This window comes from Siphateles boraxobius, unplaced genomic scaffold (genome assembly GCF_051911475.1).
Source record: "Siphateles boraxobius isolate OS27281-9 unplaced genomic scaffold, OSU_SipBor_1 65, whole genome shotgun sequence".
Classification (NCBI taxonomy): Eukaryota; Metazoa; Chordata; class Actinopteri; order Cypriniformes; family Leuciscidae; genus Siphateles; species Siphateles boraxobius.
In genome coordinates this window covers 8222040-8245890 of record NW_027509192.1, presented here as the reverse complement: position 1 = coordinate 8245890, position 23851 = coordinate 8222040, and the positions used below count along the sequence as shown (strand labels likewise).

The 23851-nt window shown below is 36.6% G+C and overlaps 2 protein-coding genes across 2 annotated transcripts in view; both read right to left on the bottom strand.

Annotated features, from left to right (window-relative positions):
- Nucleotides 1–869: 869 nt before the first annotated feature.
- LOC143720815 (solute carrier family 45 member 3) lies at nt 870–10551 on the bottom strand. The gene is made up of 5 exons (XM_077210663.1): nt 10404–10551; nt 5661–6488; nt 3603–3868; nt 2694–3119; nt 870–1554 (listed from the first exon to the last, which is right to left on the bottom strand). The coding sequence occupies exons 1-4, from the start codon at nt 10549–10551 to the stop codon at nt 2709–2711; spliced, it is 1653 nt and encodes a 550-aa protein (XP_077066778.1). The 3' UTR covers nt 870–1554; nt 2694–2708.
- A 49-nt stretch (nt 10552–10600) lies between these two features.
- ferry3 (FERRY endosomal RAB5 effector complex subunit 3) overlaps nt 10601–23851 on the bottom strand; it is a 33946-nt gene continuing 20695 nt past the window's right edge. The window contains exon 14 of the mRNA XM_077210661.1: nt 10601–10747. Within this exon, the coding sequence (XP_077066776.1) occupies nt 10601–10747 (147 nt within the window). The remainder of the gene's footprint in view (nt 10748–23851) is intronic.

Here is a 23851-nt window from a genome sequence, read left to right as displayed (position 1 = left end):
TAGGGCCTTGGCCAATAAAGTAATGAATAAACCATAATTAAAACTGAGTCAGACATAATCCCTAAGCATGCCATGATAAAGCCCAATGCAGTTTGTTTTTTCAATGCAAAACCTGACCCATTTATCGACAGCATTAATTGTCAAAACACTTCAGAAGTCTAATTTAAGGAACAAAAGAGAATGTTGAGTAGTTGCAGAGGCAGCATCATGTCACTTGAGTGCTGAAACTGCATCCACTTTATAACATGACACTGCACTAATTTACAGCCTCAAAATGTGTTTGCCATATTTTTAATTGGAAGGTTTTATCCTCTGGTTTACATAAAAGATTAACCAAACACCATTTACCCATTCAAGAACAGACAGAAAAAACTTTGAGCGTGCATCATTTTTTCTCTAAAATGACAAATATTTAATTCAGTGGCTTTCTAGACACTTGCAACTAAAGTTGTATGATGTAGTGTTTTTTGTTTTACAGAATTTATTTATAGATTTGTCAGCCAGTCAACTCTGGAGGGAAAAAATCCACTGCGGGAGAAAGCAAGATTCAAAATTCAGAGAAATTTCTGAAATGTTAAAGTTAACATGAAACATCATTTGCACTCCATTTCACTTGATCGTATTGTGACTATATTTAATGAGAAAAAAACTGTAAGCATGAACTGATTTCGATATGATTTCTGCTGATGCTCATCTGAAACCTACCAGTAAACAAAATTGTTCATGGCATTAGTTTGATGAAGATCATGTCGAGCAGAAAAAAAAAGTTGTAAACCTACTGCATTATGTGAGAATTCACCACTTTAAAGAAATCGTTCACTCAAAATGAAATAGCACAGAATAAAAAAAAAATCTCATATTCTTAGCAATTAAAATATCAGTACCTCTTTTATTATTTAATTGTGCTGTGATTTAACAGATGATTTTTCAACTGGACGGCACGTCCATCCTGAGAATCTTACCAGTTTTTACAATGTCACACCCCATTACACTCACACAAATAAGGCTCCACATACACACTCTCTGACCAACGGTGAGTGTACCTACAGATAAATAACTTAAATAGAACAGGAAACTGTTACAGTTTTGTAAAAGCAACCTATGTAACTCAGTCACACCATAGAAATGTCATTTTCATATAGTTGATGATGCTTTGCAACACATAATAGCTTAGGTCTGTGTAGTCACCTGTAGAAAGGTATCCCAGATTGTCATTTTGAACATCAGACTGAGACTGTATACATGAATATATTGTAAGGCTTGGATACTGACCAAAATTTCAGGTAAAATTAAAAAAGAATTAAGCCACATTTGTTCAAGGTAATCACAAATTTAGAATACTACATAAGTACAAACCTCGCCAAAACAGGTTGCATAAAAATTCCCATAGGGATATAAATATATGTATATATTATCAATATAAAAATATATATACAATAAAATAGTTCTTTACAAAAAGTCTTTAAAACACAACAGGAATTACATCATGTCCATGTGTCCATTGGTCCCATAGAGATCTGAAAAAGCACAATTTATCCTCATAGCAAACATGACCTATGAAGAAAATACCAATCAGTCAGTACATACAAAAGACTTGCATTAGAAAAAGCAAAAACGTATCTAAGGTTGGTCTAGTACGGAGCCCTTAAGAGGACACGAAATGTTATTTAGTTCTCTTGCAAAAATACTACATTCCCACAAGTCCCTTTCAGAAAAGTATTGCGTTCCCCCAGAGACACTTTGTGTTTCTCTTGCAAAAGTATGGTGTTTCTCCGAGAATAGATATTTATATTTCAGTGCTTTTAAAAGATGAATGCATAGGGGAACGCAATACTTTAGCAAGAAAACGCAAATGTTTTGTAAATTAACGAAAATGTTTGGCAAGCGAACAAATGATTTGCGAGCGAACGCAAAGCTTCTCAGGTGAACAAAATAATTTGAGCAATCAAACCTCTGTGAGTGAACGAAAATGTTAAGCAAGCGAACACAAATGTTTTGCGAGAGAAAACAAATTACTTCTGTGAGAGAACGCAAATATTTTATGAGAAAATAAATGTTTTGCAAGATAATTAAACGTTTCTCAGGAAAACGCAATACTTTTGCAAGAGAAGACAAAGTTTCCCGAGGGAATACAGTCATTTTGAGAGTGAACACAAATGTTTTGTAAGCAAACAAATGTTTTGCGAGATAATGCAAAGTTTCTCAAGGGAACACAATCTGTTTACGAGTGAACACAAAGTTTCTAAGGGAACGTAATACTTTTGCCAGAAAACACAAATGTTTTGTTAGTGAACGGAAATGTTTAGCAAGCGAACACAAATGTTTTGCGAGCGAACGCAAAGCTTCTCGGGGGAACAAAATCATTTTGTGAGCAAACAAACTTTTGCGAGAGAACGCAAATGATTTGTGAGCGAACGCAAATGTTTTGTGAGCGAACACAAATGTTTTGCGAGATAATGCAAAGTTTCTCAGGGGAACACAATCCATTTGCGAGAAAACGCAAAACTTTTGTAAGTGAACGAAAATGTTTAACAAGCGAACACAAATGCAAATGTGCGTTTGTGAGAATGCAAATGTTTTGCAAGAGAATGCTAAGCTTTCCTCCAATCACCCTGTCCCTTTAGGGGCTCCGTAGATTAGTCAGTAACTTTTAAGATGATGTTTGGTACAAGGTCGACTGTGAAATGACTCACATGATTACTGCTTCTTCAGCTTCTGAGGTCCTTTTGGTCAAAGATGATGTGGGTGGCAAAATAGATGCCAATTGCACCAAATATGGCAGAGGAGGCGATATACGCGGTGACGGACTCTGTGAACTGGACGATCATGCCCATGAAGAGGGTGGGGAAGACCTGAGACAGAAGGAAGGTGCTGTCCAGAATGGCAAAGTCTAGTCCCACTCCACGTTTCTCAAAATCCTCTGATTCCAGGCCATTGTGATTGTGCAGAGGTTGGTAATACTCTGGTTCATCTCTATTGTAAGGAGCATGCCCGTTGGAAACGCCACTCTTGTGGTTGAGATCTCCAGGGCCATTGTCTAGTGTCAGACAAACAGAATCCCTTGTGATGGTAAATCCATTTGTGTGCGTTTTTTTGATTTTGCTGCTTTGCATGTACACCTGCGATGAGAAGCAAGTGAGACATCACATATATGACAAATATATCAAGCTTTTATTTTAGGGCTTCTTGTAATTTTATAGGCACCATACAAGGATGACAATAAATGATAAGCAAAATGTCTTAGTTTTACAGTGTATTTTTGTTTGTATTAATATACATATTAAAGACCTATTATGTACTGTGTGTGTGTGTGTGTGTGTGTGTATATATATATAGGCTCTCTGTGTTTTAGTGAGAAATTTTACAATATATTTGTACTATTTTTATAATTGACATGGATTTTTAAATATTATATCAGTAAATGTTGCAAGCTGGATTCTAACTGACCTTTCTAAAAATATAAAAAATATATTGTATAACTACATACAAAAATATTTTGACTATATACAGAATATGTATTTTCCATACAAGCTAAGAGAGAATATATATATATATATATATATATATATATATATATATACACACAAGCATTTAATGCCTACCTCTTTCTCTTTGTGGTAGTGGCAGGTGAGCGTGTAAGGCAGTGTCTGCAGCGTTGCATAGGCAAAGCCAGTGAGGGCCGACATAGCCGTCACCAACAACACACTCTTGGACAAGCAGATGACCAGAACAGAGATGGTGAAACACACCATGCTGCTCAGATAGACCGTCCTGGACCCGAAGAGGCGCACCAGCCTGCTCATGGCCAGTGAGAAGAAGGTTGAGGTAGCGCACTGCAGGAACAGGCCCAGGCTGCCCATACGGATACCTGTAGAGGTGACATTAGAGAATTTCAAAATAGAAACCACTTAATTCTGATTTAGAATCAATAAAGTATTGATTCAGAATCAGCACTTGATTCTAACTGATGAAACTTTTGGTGGTTTCGCAGCATTGTACAATCAAATAATTTTTTATAATGACGCTTAAATATGCTTCAATTGTTATTGGTTTACCAAATCACCATATTATAGAACGATTTCTGAAGGATCATGTAACACTGAAGACTGGATTACTGATGCTGAAAATTCAGGTTTGCCATCACAGAAATATATTATTTTAAATTATAATAATATATCACAATATTACACTTTCTTACTGCGTTCTTAATCAAAATAAATGCAGCCTTGGTGAGCTTAAGAGACTACTTTCAAAAAAATTAAAGTAAAAAATGTAATGACCCCAAACTACTGAAAGTGTTGTTTGTGCGTGCGTTTGTGCGTGTGCGTGTGTGTGAAAAAAATATTACAGTTTTTGATAATACTACATTTCGATAGTCCACTTTAGACATTCTAATCTACAAGTACAACTACAAGTAACTTTGCAACTACATGTCTCAGAGTATTAGTAGACTGTTAGGGTAGGGTTTGTAGAATAAGTTACTTATAGTCAGTAAAATGTCTGTGTGTGGGTGTGTGTATAATCATTATAAACTATAGAATAATGTCATTGTGAATCATTACTCCTTACATTTATTGTTAACTGACCTTTATTATACTTTAAATTCAGTGTGTGCACCATTATTTTCAACAACTGCATGTCCAGGACTCCAGGTAAACAACATTCCCTAGCCCTTGCGGATTTGACAGATGAGGTCATTTCAAACGGTTTGGTTTGCTTTGACCATTTGAGCATAATGGAGAAGGCTTCCTTTGAATAAATCCTACGAGTGATGTTGACTAAGGCATGTGTTTGCAGGCTTTGGCGTTGAACTTCAAACAACCCAGGAACTTTCCTCACAGTAGGAATTTATCATTTAAACACAATTGCAGAGGGCCGAGATGTTCACTGAACAAGTATCTCAAACATTTTTCGTTACATGGTGCAGTTACACAGTTTGCGGTCGACTGCACTGACAGACTTCATTTGTTTACACACTGATCTTGACCACATCTGTCAAAATGTTTTGCTAAAGGAGTGTTCTGCTGGTGTCAAAGCTTAGTGGGAGGCATCCAGATGGGTGTAGATTTTGTAAGCCCGTTGTTGACTACCTAAGGACATGTATTCGTGTTTATGAACATTGCTGGAAACTTAAGCACAAAGCTGATGGAGGCCACATGTGGAGGTGAACACAAGTTCACAGTCTTGAGACAGACGATCTGGCTAGAAGACGGAAATTAAAGACCACCAATACCAGTTATGCATTATTAGTTATTGTCCCTTAACATTAACAGAAACGCCTCTCGAGCGATCTGAAATAAATATCGGGGAATCAAGTAATGAACAGCTTAAAATGCGACAAAACAAATAGTTTTAAACATAATCTTAAACATGTTTTATAGTGTTTATAATGTTTTATTTAACGGTATACATTATTTCTTTATGTCATTTTCTCTCAACAATGCAATTTTGACCCAGTGCTTTCTGGAAAATGTGGTAATCACAATTTTTGGCCAAAATGTGCAGCCCTACAAACAAGCACACCAAACATGGAGCATTTCTTTTTTTATCTAACTAGAACAATAGTGGCTAAACGACATTTAAACAAATTTCTAACAATAAAGAGCAGAAATGTGCCTTAAGGAAGTAAATAGATTTTATGTTGACTAAGCATTACTCGCCTTCATCATAGCGTTGCCGGAGTGCGGTTCCCAGAGCAGCGCTGGGAACTCCTTCGTACAGTCCCTCGCCGACGAAATCTGTGTAGAAGAGCATGAAGGACATGACACCCATCCAGCTGCAGAGCTGCGCCAAACACAGCTGTCGCATGACGCGCGGCACATGGCAGTAGCTGCGATAAATGACCGGTGTCATGGACCAGCTAGTCCTCAGCAGGCACATGAGCGGGCCAGACTTTAGAACCCGCAGCTTACACTGAAACAGATAGCAGAACGAGCGCGGAAAACACCGGCCAGGCTCCGACGGTCCCGGTTCTAAGGTGGACGAGGGTTCCTCGGACACTTTCATTGTGACCAACACGCTGACCACGAAGATGAGGATGAGGAGGGAGAACAAGCACTCAGCCTGACCACCCAGGTAGAAGGACAGGAGCCCACCGCTCCAGTCCAGGGCGGGTAGCAGGTAGCCCACGCAACCTCCAAGGCTAACCATAAAGGAGAACATGGCGAAAGCCTGTCCGCAGTCGTCCTGTTCGCGGTAGAGGTCCGAGAGTAACGCCTCCAGTGGTGTAAAGCACACCTGCCCGCAGAAGTCTAAAAGGCCCACGCCTAGGATGAGCAGGCCCACCTGGAGAGCCTGGTTGCGGTGGGTGCTGCCCCAGCTCAGGTTGGCGGCCAGCACGTCAGCATGTGGTATGATCAAAAGTGCTATGAGAACTCCCAACGACAGCAGCCATATGAAGGGTCGACGCCGGCCGTAACTACTGTTGCAATGATCGCTGGCTGAGCCAATCAGGGGGATGAAGAGAAGTCCCAGAACAGGTCCAATACCTAAGAAAAATGTCATATGAATATTAACGCAAGACACCCCAGGTGAATAGTGTAAAAAATTAACTAACAGATATCACCATACTTCCCCAGTTGATTGATTATATATATTTATAATGGCTATATAAATTACAAGTTTGTGCAATGTTGTTTATATATGCAACCTTGGCATTATCTAATTAAATATGCACTCATTTGCAAAGATTTCCAGAACAAGAAACTGAACATTGGATAAAACCAGGTTCAAAACCAAATACATTTGATTGTTCATATATAATTCCGGTACTTTTTATTCCTAAAAACATGTTTTTAGGAACAAAAAGTACCAGAATGATATATGAACAACCCCCTATGTAAAACCTTCAGAATGTAGATAGGAATACAACTTTAAAAGTGTGGTATAATTGCTACTGAATTGGAGATTTCTGGCTCCGCACATGAGAAAAAGTACATATCTTAAAGTCATTTCTCAAAAATAAGTTGTGTAATTGAAATCTACGGATGGAAAATAGATGAAGTAGAATACAGAAAACTTTAAAGTCCATTTGTGCCTTTTCTTTCCATAACACTCTTAAAAATAAAGGTTCTTAATTGGCATTGATTGTTCCATTAAGAACATTTAACATCCATGGAACTTTTTCAACGCATAAAAGGTTCTTTATAGTGGAAAAAGTTCTTCACAAATTTTTTCTTTTTTTAAAGAAGTGTTAAGTGAATGGTTAACTAAAAATGGTTCTTCTATGGAATCACTGCAAAACACAAAAAACTTTTGAAACCTTTAGTCTGAAAAAAAAAAACATTATGAAAAGCCAAATAGCCCAACATCTCACAATTGACCAGTGCATTAAAAAATAATGATTTGTCTGTAGTTTCTCGCCTTCAACTAAAAGAGAAATAGTCACTGGAGACAACATTTATGTCAGAGAATAACAGCTGTGGCCTCCATTCCTTCATCTCTTGGCTTGGTCTTAATCCTGCTGTAAAGCTGCCTCTAGTTTAAGGTGACCAATCTCTGGCCCAGCTTCTTGGTCTCCACAGCTTTTCTAATTAAAGAAGATGACTCAGTCCACTGGTTTGGCACAGATTCCCATTTTGATTTATGTCTAGATCTTCAGGAGCTATTTTTATTCAAGTTCGTGGTGGAAAGATGACCTGAACATGCTCAAAATGCAATTGAAAGTTAAGAGTCAATTTACACAGTGCACACTGTAAAAATGTTTAAGCTAGTTCAATGATAAAGAAATGTAAAAATGCTGTAAAAACCTATGAACTAATTGACAAATTATATTACATTTAACAGGACAATGCATTAAGTTTGGGGTCCTTAAGATTTTTGAAAGAAGTCTCTTATGCTCACCTGCATTTAATTGATCAAAAATACAGTAAAAACAGTAATATTGTGAAATGTTATCACAATTGACCTGTTTCTATTTTAATATAAATGTAATTTATTCATGTGATGCAAAGCTGAATTTGTCAACAAGCATCATTACTCCAGTCTTCAGTGTCCTTCAGAAATCATTCTAATATGCTGATTTTCTGCTCAAGAAACAATTCTTATTATTATCAATGTTAAAAAGCATTGTGCAGCTTATTTAGCGGAAACGATAAATTTTTTCAGGATTCTCTGATGAATAGAACATTTATTTGAAATGGAGATCTTTTGTAACATTATAAATGTATTTACTGTCACATTTGATCAATTTAACGCGCTCTTGCGGAAAAAAGTATTAATTTAATTATATATATTTTTAAATCTTACTGACCTCAAACTTTTGAACGGCAGTGTAATTTTATGGTGAGTCATGGTGAGTAATTATAACGTTTGCAAATAAGTGAAACTCACACACGTCACATTTCCGCAAGAGAACATTTCCATTTAAACTGGAAAGTGGAGGCAGGTGAGGAATATTACATCTAAAACTATTTTAAGTCAACCACTTTTTAAGACATTGAGCTGGTATTGACAAACCATGTGAGGAATACTGTCAAAGATAAACCATGGAAGTGTACAGCCAAGGAAAGTGCCTATAAAAAGATTTATTTAACAATGTCGGTCAACAGCGCCTGTAAGTCAACACATGCTGTTTTTGCCAAAGTGGAGGGCGAGTGGGCTTCCTTTTAAAGGTGCCTTTGTGCTGTTTGCAACAGTTTGAGACAATTAATCACGTTACTCTTTTATATAGCCTACTACACAGTGCAATTCATTATAGTCATTCTAATTGTTCCTGTAGCTCAAATGGAAAAGCATGGCTTTAACAACTGCAAGGTCATGGGTTTAATTTCCAGGACAAAAATGTACACCTTTAATGCACTGTTAGTTCAAAAAGAGGTCTCAAAACAACTGAACACATGATCATCAAACTGGTCCAAAAAGCTCAGACTAAGGCATGTATTTCTCAGGTCACCATAACAGGAAAATTAATAAAATGCCTCTAAAACCCACTCCGTTAAGAAACAGTTCAGCAAAACCTCTGGAATCACATACAACTACACATGAAATTTCTCCAAATGAGCAGCAATGGCCTTTTGGTGGTTTTGAAAGCACTTTTTTTATACAGTTTATAAAGCTTGTGAGTGGAAATGAGCACAAAGGATCATTCTTTGCTTTCCACTGCAGCTGTTGACAAAGAGAGCGGTGTGGACTATGTATTAACACACCAAATATCTTCTGTCCATCTGGTGTGAAGTGACCACATGCACGTTTGTGAACTACTTTCCTTCTGTTTTGGTTGCAAGGCTAATAGTCTAGGAGAGAGATTCATTTACAGCAAAAGCAATGTGGAAGCCATTTGTGGGCACAAAATAATGCATCTGTGATGCATATGGCACGTTGAAAAATCTCAAACACAGAGGCCAAATATTTAGAGTTGTAGGTCTGGTTGTTCTACGACAAAAAGAACAAAAACAATCACGCTGTATTTAAACAAATTTCTCCTGGACACTGTGTCTAGTGGACAAAAACAAATGATTCTCTTGACACAAATTAAATCGTTCCGGTCCATGGCCTAGTAGTACATAAAAGCAATCTAAATATTGTATATATTATATATAATAAAAATAGATAAAAAATATTTGTAAATAATATATTACATACAATACTGTAAACCAATATATCTTTTTTCAGGATTTTTTGAATAAATAGAAAGTTCAAAAGAACAGATTTATATTGAGATTTATATATTTTAAATGTCTTTAGTCTCACTTTTGACCAATTGATGCGTGCTTTCAAAAAGAGAAAAAAATCTGTATATACACAGAATAAAGTATTTAGTCACATTTGATCTATTTAATGCTTCCTTGCTGAATAAAAGCATCAATTTCTTAAAAAAATATTTACTGACCCAAACTTTTGAACGGTATAAAGATTTAACCTAATAATCATCATCTATTTAATATATATATATATATAATTTATATTTTTTATTAATATATTATATTTGTTTTTATTTAAATAGCATGGCTCAAAAGAAAAAAGACTACTGAAGAGTACAGCTTCATCTACCTGTTTTTTAAAGGTTCCACTCGATTACCAAAGTGACATTTTTGAAAATGTATCTCAAGTCTCCTAAAAAAATTAGGAGAAATGGAATTTAAATAACTCATTCGACTGACTCTGAGCTCATGATGACTATATTATCTGCTGAAAGTCCAGAGGAAAGTCAGAATTTTAACAAGATGCAGTAAAACTATACAAGCTTCCATACAGCTGCTGACCCCTGGAGCCTCTGGCCCTCTTCCTGCAGCCTTCCAATTAGCACCTGGATGGGGCAGCGAGTGATTTAGCCAGTAATTATGATAATGACCCCCCATTATAGGATCAACTCCTTAATGGGAAACAACCTTGACTTGCTGTTTACAGCGCAGCCCTTGGTTTAAACATTGGATTGTCATTCCACAGTTCAGATGAAGCCTTACCTAAAACCATCGTCATATACTGTTCCTCCACGCCAGCTTCCAGCAGCAGAGGCGGCACGTAGGTGATCCCAGCTGCCACGCAGATCTCCAGGCCACATGTCAGCGAATTCAGTAGGACCAGACGCCACTGAGACCTCCATCCAGTCATATTTACACAGGAAGGGTTTTCCTTTCTCCCGTGTGTCGGTGTGAAAAGTCTAGAGAAGCTTGCTGGAGAAGGAAAACAGAGCAGGGTTGGGTGCCCAGGGACGAGGTGGGCGCGTGGGGTGCGGGAGAGCAGAGGTGCGGACTCTCAACGGGCTCAGATGAACTAGGGGATCCATTGTGTATTCAGCATTCTTGATCTAAAAGGAAGAGTGAAGTCACCTTTATTTATATTGCTCTTGATACAATACAGATTGTTTCAAAGCAGCTTCACAGTAATAAACAGAATAAATGATGCAAACTACAAATTCATATTATGCTGTAAAGCAGCTCTAAAAAGACAAAATAGTGTCATTATTGAGCTCAAGTCAGTTCATTGTTGATTCAGTTCAGTTCAATAACTGTGTTAAGTTCAATAATGAAATAATATCAATTCTGCTATGAGCAATTCTACAGAAGACAATAGTTTTATTCAGCGCAAGTCAGTACATTGTTGATTCAGGTCAGTTCAATAATGAAATAATTTCAATTCTGCTATAAGCAGCTCTACAGAAGACAAAAGAGTCGTTATTCAGCGCAAGTCAGTACATTGTTGATTCAGTTCAGTTCAATTACGAAACAAGTTCAATTCTGCTATAAGCAGCAGCGATATTGTCGATATTCAGCGGAAGTCAGATCATTGTTCATTCAGTTCAGTTCAATTACTGTGTAAATATCATCAATTATGAAACAAGTTAAATTTCAGCTTTAAGCAGCTCTAAGACAATAGTGTAATTTTTCAGCTCGAGTCAGTTCACGTTTTGTGCTCATCCAATATAGTCAGTGTCATTAAACGTCTTTTAAACGAAACAAAAGGTGTGCATGATCCATTTGTGTGATGGACAGTATAAAACACATTCCTGAGGAGGTTTTTCTCCCCATTCTTCACCCGCAGGACACACTAAGGTCACCCTGTGTGTTCCCTATGCTCTCTGTCATTAGCTCGTCACTCAGTTCCATAATGCAGTTGCCACCTCTAATTAGCAGCCTTTGTTCATGAAAAGCAACATTAATGAGTCAGATTTTTACTGCTTCCAGTGGAGAACTGAGCATTGAGAGCATTACTCTGTGGCTGCTTTTCCTTCACCGGGGGATATTGTGCAATTATGAATTTTTTATGACTAATATCAGGGTTTGTTTTCTTCAGCAGGTCACTCATGCTTATTCTGGAACATTCCAGTGAGACACACTGTGATGGTTGTTGACTTGAATATTCAAGTCTAGGAGTATGAACTGAAGGTTACAAGTAATTCAACTAAATTTGATTATTAGAAAACAAATTCACAGAGCTATCCATGCCGTGACACATGGATTCAGGTTAAAATTTATCCTGCTAATTACTCAGCAAACAAATTTAAATACTCAGGAAATGAATCTATAGCTTGAGATTTGCTCATTTCCTGAGTGGCAAAATGTATTTACATTCTAAATGTCAAATACTATAAGCAATTTATGTGAAAATAGAGAATAATAGACAATATGTTATTGGAAAGTTACTGTCCATTTTACTGTTTATGTCATATTTTAACTTTTTGTCAATGTTGACTTTGTCATAAATTTGACCTTTTACGTCATAATTATAACTTAGTATGTCATACTTTTGACTTATAAGTCATAATTATATGACTTTTACATGATTTGCCAAAACATATTTAGGCAGAAATGGGCTTCCATACAAAACAGTTACTGATGCACAATCAATAATAAAGATATCACTATTTTAAATAAAAATATAAGTATATATAAAATTACATATATATATATATATATATTTATATTATATTTAAATCATATTATAAAATATAATAAATATTGCTTAGATTTTTTTTTAGATTTTGCTTTAGATTATTGCTAGATTTTAATAATTTTAGGAATACATATTTTAACCTATTTAAGGAAACTAAAATGTGAAAGTTACTTTTTTTGTTGAAGTAGGTTGGCCATAATTATTAATAGGTTTATTAAAATTATTTTCAAAAGATGGATACTTCATCTTGTAATCTTGACTTAGCACACAACCTCTGAAGAAAAGGCATAAACTCAATAGTACATTAAAAGCTGTTGATCAATTGTTTCATTAATCACCTGAATAGTTAATAAATCCTTCTAATTAGATTAATGGATTATCAAAATCATCATTAGTTGCAACCCTTCCTTTTATGCCAAGCTGTTAATTTATGTAATCAAATCAGCTAGCTAGCTACACACCAACTACTTCATCATCCACAACCCGGCGTTCTTCTCCATACATGTACAAACAAAGCATCTCCTATACGAAATACAACACCAACGCACTCCCTCTCCGCATATCATTTCCTCCCACAACTCTCCTGGAAACGACATGTCAATCAGGTGAAGGACGTCTTCTCTCAAAATGACAAGAAACTTCCAACAACAAGGCTTTTCACATTCTGACCTTGTAGAGAGAAGCATTTTTCAAATGCAAATGAATGTTGTTAGAACTTGAATAAGAGGGCAAAGAGCACTAGAAAAAAAGACTAAAAAAATCATTTCAACAAGAACAGATATTCTATCACTTACTTCTCTCTAAGCACTTCAGGTAACTTGATTTGCTTCCAGATTGCTCTCGATAATGGTTAAAGTGCTGAGACTCTCTCCAGATCACATCAAGCTCTTCCTGAGCTCAGATATTAAACCATGAGCGGCGGCGAGTTTTGCGTCTCTGGTTCTCAAAGATGACTGTCACCCTGCCATCTGATTATGAGACATGTGTGAGAACAGTCAGAGCAGCCGCCACCTTTCAGGAGGATGAAAAACAACCAGGTGCTAAATTCATATTTGGTGTTACATTCCTCCATCCATGTGAGCCATCTGCTCAACATTGGCAGATAGAAAGCATATCATCTCCATTTAAAGAATCTATAAGAAACTTTGCTGAAATTATTCAAATATACAAGTTCCTTTTGCATTAAACAGGTTTTAAAATAGGACTGTAGTCAAGAGACCAAAACAAACCAAATATATAACAAAGACTTAATTTTCATTTTGTATTTCATTATTGTATTATGCATCATAGTGGACATATTTTAAGCATTCAAATAAACAAGGAAATTAATTAGAATTTGTTTAATCTAAATATAGTTAAGTCTAAACGTCTTGCACCACCAAAAAGTGCCCATTTCTGCATTAATGGCTCAAGATTGTGTGAATTTGTAAAATATCTAATAATGATTTCATCATATGGTCCATTAATGGATGGTCAAAGAAAAAACAACCACAATACTTCAGCACAAAGCATATGCCAAAATGAGGCTCCACAGACGCAACCATTTCACACCCATTCCTTCAGTCCTGAAAGGAGCACATCAGGGGTCTATCCCAGTCCATCTCTGTAGGACCTCCACCCTGCTGTCCCAATGACTAGACAACCCCCTGCTTTTCACCCATCCCATTACAACTTCCCCCTCCTCTAGCCCTCAAGGTCATCCTTATTGACGACTCATTACAAAAGAGAGGCACATTAATGCCGTAGTCGTAGTTAATTGACTTTTCTGATGTAGATGGGTTGAATTATCCCACCATCTCCTATAGTTCTGATATAGTCTGTTTTTAAACTCCATCAACAGCATTTGTGACATAATTAGGCATTATTTAATTAAATCTGGTTCTGTTTTTATTCAACAATTAAGTAAACATTAAGTTTAATATAATATTAAGTAGCTAACATTTTTGCAGGTTATTTTGTTATCCTTGCCATTGTTGTAGCGGACAGTAGCGGTGTTTCTTTCCTAATTGAATCGGTTTTGAATAAATCGGTTTGATTCAATGACTCACTCACAAAGACATCACTTGCTTTGGTTCTGAATGGATTAGTGCTTTTGAACAAATAGGTTTATCAAATGATTCAAGGACACTTGTTGAATGAGGGGAAAATCTGTTTAGAACATGTAAACATAGACAAGGGGAATGATACAAACAGTAAAATGTCAGATTGTTTCATAAAATAAATCAATAAAAAGGAAGTTTAGGCACAATATTGTGTTATTTTGTTTGTTCCGCTATTTGTTCTGCACATAGTTCTTGTTTGTTCCGCACAGTAGTGGTATTTTTTTCCTGAATGAATTGGTATCTTGAATGAATCAGCTGATTTAATTCAATGACTCCCTCAAAAATACATCACGTGTAAATGAATCAATGTTTTTGAATAAATCACTCAATGACTCTCTAAAAAAGACAGTCACTCATCATTTAATATGGTTAAAAAAGCTCAAGACTAATGTACCATTATGACTGACCTTGTATGAGTACATCTAAATCCAATTATTCAACTTCGACGACCATGTAAAGCTGTTAAACCAGATCACGTTTATATGACACGTGATGTAACTATCCAACAAATTACTGACGCATAATTCACAGTAGACTAATTATGTCGGTAATGCATTACTAGATTTACTTTAAAAGTATTTTTCAGCTCAAAAAGAATGATCTAGACAACATATAAATCCAAAACGAACTATTTTTACTGAATAATTAATTCAAGACCCGAAACATAAATATGAGCTTCGATTACTACTTTTAACTTAAACATTTTCGGTAACACTTGACAATGAGGTTCAATTAGTTAACATTAGTTAATGCTTTAAGTTATATAAACTGGCAATAAGCAATGCATTTGTTATGGTATCTGTTAATCTTTGGTAATGTTAGTTGTTAAAAAATACAAGTGTTCATTGTTAGTTCAGGTCCATTGAATCAAATGTTGAAATTAAAATTTACAAGGATTAATAAATGCTTTAGGTGTAATTTGCATTGTCAGTTTATGCAATGTAGTTAGCCAATGTTAACAAATGAAACCTTATTGTAAAGTCTTACCAATTGTTCATTAAAATAATGAATTTTCTTTAAATTATTATGGAACTAGTCCAATTATTTACATTTACATTTATGCATTAAGCTGACGCTTTTATCCAAAGCGACTTAGATTGCAATTCAAGGTACACATTTACATTCTTATCAGTTCTCGCTTTCCCTGGGAATCGAACCCATGACCTTGGCGTTGCAAGCGCCAACGCTCTACTGTAGCTCTTTTTATTTGCTTTGGTGATTAACATTAGGCTTCACCATGGAACATTCCTTTTAAGCACTGCAAACTAAGGACAGCATGAAGGATTGTGTTACTCGAGAGATAATTTCAGACCCCTGTTACCAAGGGGAGAATTTGACATAATGAAAAGTGACAATTCAAGGAGATGTGTCACTCAAAGGGCTTTAAAATTGTTATCGTTCCAGTGCTATCATGGTTCAGAGACACTGGGGAAGCTGGGAGTTATAAGCGTAGCTACCGTATAGAATTTAGCAGCATGTTTGACGTGCCTTAAATTATGTGTCAAATGAAAGCCACATGCGTTTACTTTAAACCTGGCGTGCCTTTACCATGACATGAATCACTCTAAACAAAGGTACTGGGTCATTCAGCCAGAATAATGGCCCCATTTTTACATCTCCGAAACCATTTTATCATGTCTACTGATCACCGAAATGCAAGTTTCTTGTAAACATGCTCTAACCACCTGATCTGAAATGGTTTGAGCACTGCATACCAGGTTAAGGATCTTTTGACACCACCATTGCTCCTCTCGTACTCCACAATCCCAGACCTATTCAATACCGCAACCCCCTCTGCCCCCGCAGATAAGCTTTAATGGCTCTGAGGGGCATTATTACCATACAAAACAGGCTTTGTGAACATTGAGCTAATGTTAGTAACTTGATATACAGAGGAATCAAGCCCTTTCAGTTAAGCTTTTATCAAGTCTTAAGAGTCTTAGAAACACTCTTAACAACAGCGCGAGTGTCTGAACTTAAAGCCGAGGAGAACATTTCTCCAGAGTGACATCAGAACCACAAGCAACAGCGGACGTCCAACCAAAAACCTCAGATGATGTTTAACAGTGGTTTGGCTGAAAGTAAGATGAGACCGAGGCGACGCTGGAGCTCTAATCCCACAATTAACATTCCACGTAAACAAGCTATTTAGCAGTCAACTTAAAATCTCGGACTTCGTCTGGGACTCCACCTTGATGAATCCTAGTCTTGATTGTAGGGACGGTCTTGGCGTAATTCTTCTCTTAACTGAGATCACACGACAATGGCTTGACCTGATGGCATTCATCTTTTCCTAGCATCCGTTACAGCGACCCCTGATTTCAGCACTTGGCCCAATCATATGATAAACCTTCCCTCAAAGACACAGAGCAGTTTGACAGTTTGTTCTCAAGTTGTTTTATGAAAAATATCTGGATTAAACATCAAATATTACAGCAATGTAGTTATTTGTTAAAATGAGAAGGTAGGGGTGTAACGGCTTAATTATAAGTAAGTTTAGTAATATTAATACATAATATGCATTTTTGTAATTAGGAGGGTGCACATACAACAACCCATGTGCAAGTAACTTGAGGGCTTGAAAACAAAGTCCACTTGAAAGCATCTTTCAGTGCTCATGGCCAAAAAAAGTTTATACTTTGAAAGGCTTGTATGCTCAACTTTGCACGAGACGGAGCAGAATGAGGAAAATTAAGTATACTTGGGCCTTTATGTAGACTTTATAACAGTTGATTAGACAGCGCATCCATCGACAGAAACATACATTTGCAGAACTCTCTGTTTTACATGTCATTATAGATGCCTTGTCAGATTTGAGATTTGCAAGTGCATGCCGAACTTTGGGTGTAGAACAGTTTGGTTCGATTTTTTACCGAAAACTGGTACACCCCTGACCCCTAATAGAAATAGAAAATAGTAATTAAATTACTCAAAATTTTACTTTGACATTACAGAAATTATTGTGATGTGTATAGCTATTTGCTGTTGATATGAAATTAAGTATCAATGTGAATATCACAATGATACACTTCAGTAATTCCGTTCAAATGGTCCATTTCAAGTAACCAATTCTGAAATCTGATTCAATGTTGGTCAACTCAAAAGTGTTCAGTCCCCAGGAAGCATTTTTCATGTAGTAAGATTGTTTTAGTAAAACATATGTAAATATTACTGTTTATTTCTATTCATTATTAAATGTATGCATATAAAAGAAAAAATAAGTATAATTGTTTTTGTTAATTTAGTGAAAACAGTGCAGAAAACACACCTGATTATTTTTAAATAGATTTTTACTGTACTTTTACTTTCTACATGAAATGTTTTGAATCCACTGAAATAATGGTTCTGAAAAAAAATTACATGAATTAATTTTATAACAAATCAAAAGGCCTACATAAGAGAGATATTCTCAAATTATCAAAGGGTTGGTAATATTGGGATATAATTTTACTACTACTTTGCAGCTACAGTAGCAATGCATTGCAAAAGCGAGAAGTTGTCTTCTCTGAACTGTAAGATCCCACACTTTCTCACCCAATGGTATCAGGTTCAGGTGCAGACACACAATCTGTAGAGGCTGTTCACACTCAGGCTTTATGCAGCTCCCGGGAGAGGAGCGCTCAGCTATCTGATACAGAAAGACACTTATCAGGTCAAAAGAGAGAGGAATGTGGGCTGCCAATGACCTGAGAGACACAAAAATGCAAGTGCTGATCCTCTCTAATGGAGAGCTATGAAATTACCGGAAAGTTCTGGACAGGAAGGACTTCAAATAAGCTAGCTGAAGACTAGTTAGACTAGCTAAATTGTGTGTTGATCTTTAAATGTAACTTCTTCAGTCAAAACTTAAGAAATGGAATGTCACAACTATTTTATTTCTCACTGTACTTATTAAATAAATAGTATTAATGTGCATATTATTTTAAAATATAAATGAAGAGGAAAAATGTAGAAGTATGTGAAGCACTGCAGGTTTCATCAACATTCATGGCCTTGGCAAATACAAAACATTGGAATTCTTCTATAGGTATAGCTAAAGCATGACTTCATCGCCTTTGCACTTTCAAAGCAGATTACACACATTTATCTCACAGCATGCACAATTTGCTCTAAGGCAATATGAATAATGAAAGTGTTTTGGACATTCAAAAATTCAGAAACCTTGTACCAAAAAGTACACCATTCTTTCTGCTACATTTAAATTAATTCTCACCCATATTCTCCCATTATATAGCTCTTTCTTCTTTGCCCCGACCTGTGTGTGATGGAAAAACCCCTGTATGGGGCAGAAATCCTCTTCTTAGACACCAAAATCCTGTCATCCCAGGCCCCAAACAACACTAAACATGGCCCCCAGCACAGCAGCCCAACACTGATACGAAACAAAGAACAGATTCATATCAGTTCCACCTCAGGACTTTATTCTCTCTATACCCTCCTCTTGTCCAGCCCACCCACCTACCCCCTTATTCATCTCATTTCCCTGCCAAAAAACCCCTGCAATAATGGCCAAGATCAGGTTAAACTGCACATAAGGACAGACCTTTCTCACACCTCTACCTCCCAACCCCGAGGCCAAAATCTTCTACAACCCTCCCCAACATTACCTCAACACCAAAACATACCCTTATGCTAATCCATACCCTAACGCACTTTGAATGTTGACTGCTTTTGTATGTACACTGAGAGTCAATTGAGTCCAAAACAAATTTGGACCCCATTTACATTCATTGTACAGACACAAACATACTGAGACATTTTACACAGAATAAAGTCATACAGGTTTGGAACGACATTAGACTGTCTTTAAGCTAAGATGAATCAATGTAGCAACAACAAACAGCTACAGTTATTGTGGTATGGTAAATGAAACTTATTGTGGTATGGTATATGAAACAAATGTAAAATGTCATCAGTATTGTCGATCAAGCGAACCTTAACGAAAACCTGTGACTGGGATTGTGTGTTGTACATCTTTGGCTGAGTGCCAACACTCCTCCCTATGGATCAGTCCGTATTGCGATGACTACGCTTATTGACATCTATCTGTGGTTCATTAAATAGTGATTATGTTAGCAGAAAGAATGATGAAATTTTCTAGGAAGACAACACGCACTCCCAGTTCCTGAGAAAACAGTCCTCAGGGCTGTTTATGACTAATCATTCGATCTGTTGGGTATTAAGTATGTGTAAAAGAAGTAAGGGATAAATACAGTCATTGACTGTTGGTCAGTCATTCTCAAAAGAACAGTATCACCTTTTATCACCCTGAAGAAGATTATCTTGCATTATCCTATTATATGGCTGCTTACTAACTAAAACTAACTAAATAACTACAATAAATAAATATTTTAGTTAAAGGTGCAATGTGTAATATTTCTGAGGATCTATTGACAGAAATGCAATATAAGATCCATAACTATGTTTTCAGTGGTGTATAAAGACCTTGCATAATGAACCGTTATGTTTTTATTACCTTAGAATGAGACATTTATATCTCCATAACAGCGGGCACCCCCTTCTATAGATGTCGACATATTGTGGCGTCATGGTTCTACCGTAGCCGACAGCAAACAAACAGCGCTACAGAGCGCGTTTCGTCACTACCTTGAAATATAAGTTTTCAGTGGTGTATAAAGACCTTAATGAACCGTTATATTTGTATTACCTTACAATGAGCAGTTTCTATCTACATACACCGCGGATCCCCTTACATTGAAATGTGCCGACATGTTTCTACAGTAGCCCTAAACGGACAAACGTGTTTCGTTACTATGTTGCTCTTCGTGCAAGGAACCAAGCTTAGTTCAGCGAATAAAACACTGACACAATGATGAACAAGTAACCATAATATTCACAATAACAGAGTTTTACTGAATGATTAAGTCAAGTCAAGACAAGTCAAATATATTTATATAGCGCTTTTCACAATACAGATTGTATCAAAGCTGCTTCACAGTATCAAACAAAACAACCTAACAATGTTTGTTTATTACTGGAAAAAAAAGACATCCAAGTTTGGTAGAGCTAATCAATGGTATGATTGGTTAATTAATTTGAATATCCCCAACTGAGCAAGCCAAAGGCAACAGTGGCAAGGAACCGAAAAACTCCATCCAGTGACCTAATGGTGTCCTAACACCGCATGAAATGACCCAATGGAGAAAAAAAAAACCTTGGGAGAACCCAGGCTCAGTCGGGGGCCAGTTCTCCTCTGGCGTTTATGAACTAGAGGCTGAATTTACAGTAACTGTAGGATAAAAATTTATATGAAAGCCTGGCTAAATAGATGCGTCTTCAGTCTAGTTTTAAACTGGGAGAGAGAGTCTGAGCTACGAACAATATCAGGAAGCTATTCCAGAGCTTCGGAGCTAAATGTGAAAATGCTCTGCCTCCTTTGGTGGATCTGGATATCCTAGGAATGACCAGAAGCCTCGAATCTAGTGATCTTAAAGAGCGCGATGGATTGTAAGGCGATAGAAGATCCGTTAAATAGACTGGAGCTAAACCATTTAGAGCTTTATAAGTCAAAAGCAATACCTTGTATTTAATACGGAACTTTATAGGTAACCAATGAAGTGATGATAAAATCGGTGTTATATGATCATATTTTCTTGATCTAGTAAGAACTCTAGTGGCTGCATTTTGGACTAACTGTAGCTTGTTTATTGAAGATGCAGGACAACCAGCTAATAAAGCATTACAGTAATCTAGTCTCGAGATCATGAATGCATGAACTAACTTTTCTGCATCAGAGACTGATAGCATATTACGTAGCTTAGCAATGTTTCTAAGGTGGAAAAAGGCTGTTTTTGTAAAATATGAAATATGCTTTTCGAAAGACAGGTTGCGGTCTAGTATAACACCCAGGTCTTTTACTGTAGCGGATAAAGTAACAGGGCATCCTACTATGTTAAAGTCGTGCTGTGAAGGGTTTTGTGGACGGTTTTTAGAACCGATAAATATTACCTCTGTCTTGTCTGGATTTAATAAAAGAAAATTACGCGTCATCCAATCTTTCATATCATTAACACAATCTGTCAATTTGGATAATTTAGCGTATTCATCTGGCCGTGATGAAATATATATTTGAGTGTCATCAGCATAACAATGGAAACTAATTTCATGTTTCCTTAGAATATTACCAAGTGGCAACATATATATTGAGAATAATAAAGGGCCTAACACAGATCCCTGCGGCACTCCATAGTTTGCCGAAGTTATAATCGATTTTTCTCCATTTAAGTAGACGAAATGGTAGCGGTCAGATAAGTATGACCTGAACCAGCTTAATGCTTGTCCTTGAACACCAGTGTAATTTTGTAGTCGATCTAAGAGTATTGTGTGATCTATAGTATCGAACGCAGCACTAAGATCAAGTAAAACTAGTACTGAGATACAGCCTTGGTCCGAAGCTAAAAGTAAATCATTTGTGATTCTAACAAGCGCAGTTTCAGTGCTATGATGTGGCCTGAATCCAGACTGAAACTTTTCATAGATGTCGTTTTCTTGCAAGAAAGAGCCGAGTTGAGCAGCCACAACTTTTTCTAATATTTTTGACATAAATGGAAGATTCGAAATGGGTCTGTAATTTGCTAGGTTATTTGGATCTAATTGTGGTTTCTTAATAAGAGGTTTTATAACTGCCAGCTTGAACGTTCTTGGAACATGACCTAAAGATAAAGATGAGTTAATAATATTGAGAAGAGGCTCTTCCATTATAGGTAACACTTCTTTCAGTAGTTCAGTTGGTATAGGATCTAATAAACATGTTGTTGTTTTAGATGAAGTGATAAGTTTATTTAACTCTTTTTGTTCCATGGTTGTAAAGCATTGTAATTGTTCTTGCGGGGTGATAATTGCGGCTGAATTATAAGGCGCGAGCAGAGATCGAACGTTTACGATTTTGATTCTGATGCTTTCAATTTTCTCGGTGAAGAAGTTCATGAAATCATTACTACTAAACTGTAACGAGGTATTTTGTTCAGACGACGTCTGTTTATTTGTTAGTCTAGCCACGGTATTAAATAAAAACCTTGGATTATTTCGGTTGTTTTCTATTAATTTGCTGAGGTGCTCCGCCCTGGCCGTTTTAAAGGGTTAGTTCACCCAAAAATGAAAATTAAGTCATTAATTACTCACCCCCATGCTGTACCAACCCCGTAAGACCTTCGTTCATCTTCGGAACCCAAATGAAGATATTTTTGATTAAATCTGAGAGGTGTATCACTGCTACATAGGCTGCCAGAGGGAATGAAACTTGACGGCCCAGAAAGTCATTAAAGAACATGTTTAAATATTCCATGTGCCTACAGTGGCTCAACTATAAGTTTATCAAGCGACGAGACTACTTTTTTCCCGAAAAACCCCCCATAAATAACGACTTTATTCGACTATTCCTTTTCTTCCTTGTGGGCCTGAGACGAGAGTTCAAGAGATTTCCACGACGCATGCGCGAGAACTGAGAAGAGGACGTTCTTCTTCTAATACTTCTTGTTCAGTTCTCGCGCATGCGTCGTGGAAATCTCTTGAACTCTCGTCTCAGGCCCACAAGGAAGAAAAGGAGTAGTCGAATAAAGTCGTTATTTATGTTTTTTTTTTCGGAAAAAAAGTATTCTCGTCGCTTGATAAACTTATAGTTGAGCCACTGTAGGCACATGGAATATTTAAACATGTTCTTTAATGACTTTCTGGGCCGTCAAGTTTCATTCCCTCTGGCAGCCTATGTAGCAGTGATCCACCTCTCAGATTTAATCAAAAATATCTTCATTTGTGTTTCGAAGATGAACGAAGGTCTTACGGGGTTGGTACAGCATGGGGGTGAGTAATTAATGACTTAATTTTCATTTTTGGGTGAACTAACCCTTTAAGGGCCTTTTTATAACGTGACATACTGTCTTTCCACGCGATTCTAAAGACCTCTAAATTAGTTTTTTTCCATTTACGCTCTAAATTACGGGTTTCTCTCTTTAAAACATACGTAGTATTATTGTACCATGGTGCTATACTTTTTTCTCTGACCTTTTTTAATCTAATGGGTGCAACAATATCCAATGTTCTAAGTAAACATAATTTATTTAATTTATCCTTGTAAAGAAACTTCATTGCTGAACTGGCTACTCTCTGCTGTCTCAGACAATGACATATTTTCCTGTCGGTCACCGTAGCTTTTGTTGGTTGCAATTTGTAACCTCACCACTAGATGCTGCTAAAAACCACACACTGCACCTTTAAAATTATTTTATTAAGTGGAAAGAAAGAAACCGAGTAGGAATTGGAAAAGTATAGAAACTTACAAGTCTGGTTCTTTAACACATTCATTAACAATTCTTTTAGTACATTGAAGGGATACATATCAGTAACTACACTAATTCAATTATCTAAGATGTAAGCTGTATGCGTTTCATTGATAAAAA